Here is a 4,806-nt window from a genome sequence, read left to right as displayed (position 1 = left end):
TTCTCCCATTTTTTACTTCAAGTACTATTCTTATTGTAAACAGTATGCTTTTCAATTATTTTTCGCTAATCATTTATCTGCCCACTTTTCTATAAACATTTAATTAACAGCTCCAAATTGTCAAGATAATATGTTCCTATACTCCTTATTTTCTTTCGATTTGCCTAAGAACATGATAATTAGTGTTTGTTACCTGCAGCACGACATTTCTTCTTTCTCCAGCAAACTGATAAGTTTTTACTCTTAATTTTTTAAAATAATATTACTCTCACCGAATTTGTTCCTTTTGAACCCTATTATTTCCTTTTATTATTCATCTACAAGTTTCTAAACCATTCTTCAAAGCAGTTTTTTAGGTTCATTCATCAGCATTCAGGTACACATATACCATGCTTTTCTCACATTTTCTCCCTTAAATTTTTCCTATTATCTACAAATTTTACACTTCTCTTTCAAAATAGTTCTTTCAAAACAACTTCTATTCTGTTTACATTTTTCTTTATTTTTCATCTGTAATGGCTGTATTAAATGTATGAAAATGAAACCAAAAAAAGGTATTTCCAAATCAGCTTTAACATCCTTATTAATATGAATGCAAAATTCTGGAAGAATATCTAAAATATACTAAATGCTCTTGTCACACGGTCCTGCAAAATGCAGCTCATTTACGGCTCATTTAAATGTTACATGCTTATATGCTATTTTTACCATTAATATTTTACATTATATTTAGCTGCTATGTCATGTAATACTGCATCACAAATACTTAGGAAGTGGAACCAAAGGAGTCCTGAATTTCTGTGTGCCTTTTAAGATGGGGATTCCTATTTTTAAGGCTATTTTGACACCCTGGAAGCATTTCCATTTTTCATAATTGAATAGCTCCATAAGTAAAACTTAAGCTTAGATCTTCAATTCCCACTCACTGATTTTACTCTTTTTTTTACTGTAGCTGTTCTGCTTTGCCAGGAATATTTAAAGATCTATTGAGATACAATGCCAGAGCATTCACAACACCCATCATCCAGTGGCAAAGCAGCATAACTGCAATCTGTAGAGATTAATACTTCAGTTATGTGAGGGAAGGATAGAGGAGTGCACTGTGAGTAAAGAATGGAGACTGGAAACAGGTCTTTCTTTCTTTCTTCAAAGACAGTCAATCTGTTCAGCTTTTGAAAGGAAGAGTTTCAGGGCCCAGTTCTTGTGATGGGTTCAAGATTGTGAACCTGATGTGAAAAGAGATATGCCTTGAAGCCCAGAGGAAAGCTAAGAATATCTTAAAAGGATGCAGATTTCAGGTATAACACATTCTCATTTTACTTATCTGCTAGCATAGACACAGATATGTTTCACTTTCCCCAAGCTTCAGGCTCTTACTTATCACTATACTGTAAATTTCCCTGCAGGATGTTATGCTCGCAAATGAGATGCTGTAGCATGAAGTTCAAGCACTTAAGTGTCCTTTATGGATTTAACCCAAAGCCGCTTTTGAAAACAAGATTTAGGTTTCTGAAACTTTTACCCTGTGTGTCCTGGGGTCACGTGTTAAGATATAAGGAAATTAGTTACCAGGTCGCCTGAGTCCCAGTTCCCCCGTGTGATCACAGGATGTTTCTTCTCAGCACATTAATTCGGTCAGGGGATTGACACCAATATAAAGCAATAAAAAGACCTCTCAGGGCCATGCCCATATTCCAGACATGATCTTGCATTGGATACCGACTGCTTTTGCAATGTATGCTTATGTACATACTTTTTATCTGTTCCAGAAATCCCTAATAAAATTAACCGTGGTGAAGCCAAACATCTTGCAGATGCCTCAGGGTCAGACAAAGCAGAAAGAACAACAAAGAGGTCCAGAGTATCAACCATAAGGCGGATATTTGACATGGCAAAACACCGAACAAAGAGATCATCCTTTTTCTCAACTGGTGTGAAAGTCTGCCCGCAAGAATCAGTGAAGCAGATTTTAGCCAGTCACCAAGCTTACTACAGATTAAGAGGTAAGATGTTGATTTAGCACACACTTCCTCCTTGAAAGTATTTATTTTAATTAAGGAAACACAGTAGTTTTCCAAAATCTTGTTCTTTAGCTCTAGGCAGTGCTTGTGGTATTTGCTTTATACTTTATTTTTACATAGATAATCAAATGTTACTTTTACATCAGTGTGGTTCAAGACAGTTACCAGAACAGAATAAAACAGTGCACTCAAGGGACTAATGAACTCAGTGTAATTACAGAGTGTTTTAGCATGGCAGAACAGGAAGGCCAAATTATGCTTGCACTACTGTGCAAAGATGTAACACCTTTCTCAGAAGTGCAGCAGGTACCATCATTGCTACTCAGAATTAATCCCACCAGCTCAAGACAAGTAATGAAACTATTCATCAGTCATTGCACAAATATGTTGGTGTATCTATAGTTAAAACATGTCTGTGGCACTGTTGGTATTCTACAGACACTGAGATAATTGCCAGAATCTAATATAAAGAATTTAGTCTTGTTTTTTCAAAATTCTAGAATGTGTTCTCTGACCTTTCCCAATTCATTCACTCCCTTCCTAGCCCTTTCTTTTCCTCCCTTGACCACAGAGAGCCTATAGATTTACCATTCCAATTTTAGGTCCCTAGAGAGCATGGTGCAAACAGCCCTCTGGTTTTCATATTTCCTTTCTCCCTCCCTCTACCTCTTCAGTCTTTTATTCTGTGGCCTTTCCAATCTGTATGAGAAAAAAACATATTTTTGTGCTGTAGCTAGGCAGTCCAAAGCTGATTTGAAAACCCAGTCAGCACTTTTGGGATGCCACTTACTATAGACAGCATGGACAAGCTTCACCAACATCTGTAGCCAAACCTGTAGATGCAAACATATGTGGTGTTCACTGTGCGACTGAATTGCAACCCAATGGGAATTAGACAAAATTCTGAAACATGTTAAAGAGGCTGATCCAAAAAGCCTTTCTTAAAGATTAATTAATCCTGGAAGTCACTAAAACTCACTGCTCACATCCTTGATTGAGTTGAAAACAAGCTATCCTGAGACAGGCTGGTATCACTGATCTGAGCTCAAAAAACTGCAACTATGACATTTTATTTTAAAAACTGATGATGACAATATAACCCCCTTCTGGAGAGCAGCACATCAGCTGGGATATTGGGCTTTATGAGCCCTGCAGTGCCAGCAGATTTAAACTTACAGCTTCTCTTTCCCAGCAGAGTGTCCCACACACAAAACTCTCTGAGTAGGTGTCACCCAGTTCTTCAGATGAAGCTGGAGTACTTTCCAAAAAGTAAGCAGGAGAACAGAGGACTGTAGCTGAATAATTTGTATGCTCATTCAGAAAAAGCTGTTTCTGCTGCCTTGAGTAGTTGCACATTTTCCATTACAATGTCCTTGGTTAAAACTTCAACAATTCTTTCCTTCAAGGAAAGATCAGATCCAAAGACTTCTGCCCTCCCTGCTGACCTGGTGAAAGTGATAAATGGAAAAAAAGGTAGAAGTGAAAATGTGGTGATGCAAGCATTGTGCTTGAAGCTGTAACCACAGTGCAAGCCTTCACGAAAAGATAATCTGATGAAGACACTGGACTCTTACAGCCTGTGCCTATCTGTAGGACAATCTTCATTTTATTTTGTAGACATACCTTTAGGTCCATTATTTTCTTTACGTGAAGCCTAGGAGACCACTTCCACCTCTCCAAGTCCCATGACACATCTAGAACTGTAACAGCACTGTGGATCTTATCTGTCCTCTAAAGAATGTTATTGCTTCCTAAGAAAAGCAGCTTTTTTTGGTTTTACATATATATATATGTATGCATGCATAGTCTATGCTTTCAGGAATGAGCACACAACACAAAGTAGTTCAGATATAGGAGCTCAGACAGTTGCTATTGGATAACCTGAGCCTACTGTGACCCTGTCCCAACTCTGAAATAACACAACGTAGATTCAATCACCATGAAGACAGTCCCTCATATGGGGCGAAGTGGGAGCATGCATGGAACCAGCAACGTCTCCTCAGCTGGCCATGTGTCATGTTTATCTAAACCCTAGTAAATGGATTACTTTCCGTCAGATAGTATATCTTCATTCAGTACTTACCACTAAAAAAAAAAAATATCAGGGAGTCATGAGAAAAAAGATGATAGAGAGTAGCCTTAACTGCTAGTTCATAATGAGTAAATCTTTTCAGAAGACAGACTGTTCCTTTTAATAAACTGAACGCATCTGCTCCACATACATCTGTTCTCCTGGCAGGGCAGGTTGTTCCCAAGTTATTATTAAGGTGCCCTGACACAGCGAGGTGAGTACATCCCTACAGCAAGTTTAGAAAAGACCTGGAGAAAATGAGTGCACTAATTTCAGTGACACCAGTATCTTAGAGAACACAGTTAATTATCTCACTCTAAGTCAAAGCAGGTATCAAGTACTGAAAAGCAATGTCCCATCTCACAGTAATGAACTTTGCAAAGTAAAGTGCTAAAGGCAACAGCTTTTAAATTGCTAGCACGCTTTTGTTAAAATGGTTTTTCTAACGTGTTTGAAAAAGCATTTAAGTTTAAATCATATTTTGAAGTGTGTTCCTTCATCCTGAGTGTACGTATTTTCATAAAGCCAGAAATACAGCTGGCTTTGTTACCTCTAACAGTACTGGAGGAATCAGCAAGCAGTGACAGAGACAGTCACCCATCAGCGGACGGCACAGTGAGAGCTGAGATAAACTGAACGGATTCTGTCCACTGAGCCAGGTTGGTTATCCTACAACCAAGTTCACAGCCCCTTCAAGGACAACCTGCATAGATG

General features: G+C 38.2%; 1 protein-coding gene across 1 annotated transcript in view; it reads left to right on the top strand.

The window, feature by feature from the left end:
* Positions 1 to 1,769: 1,769 nt before the first annotated feature.
* IMPG1 (interphotoreceptor matrix proteoglycan 1) overlaps positions 1,770 to 4,806 on the top strand; it is a gene marked incomplete at its 5' end in the record, with an annotated part of 43,672 nt that continues 40,635 nt past the window's right edge. The window contains one exon of the mRNA XM_010182283.1: positions 1,770 to 2,003. Coding sequence (XP_010180585.1) covers positions 1,770 to 2,003 — 234 coding nt within the window. The remainder of the gene's footprint in view (positions 2,004 to 4,806) is intronic.

This window comes from Mesitornis unicolor, unplaced genomic scaffold (genome assembly GCF_000695765.1).
Source record: "Mesitornis unicolor isolate BGI_N332 unplaced genomic scaffold, ASM69576v1 scaffold5504, whole genome shotgun sequence".
In the NCBI taxonomy this organism is placed as follows: Eukaryota; Metazoa; Chordata; class Aves; order Mesitornithiformes; family Mesitornithidae; genus Mesitornis; species Mesitornis unicolor.
The sequence above is the reverse complement of the archived record's forward strand: the minus strand, read 5'-3'. Positions and strand labels throughout refer to the sequence as shown.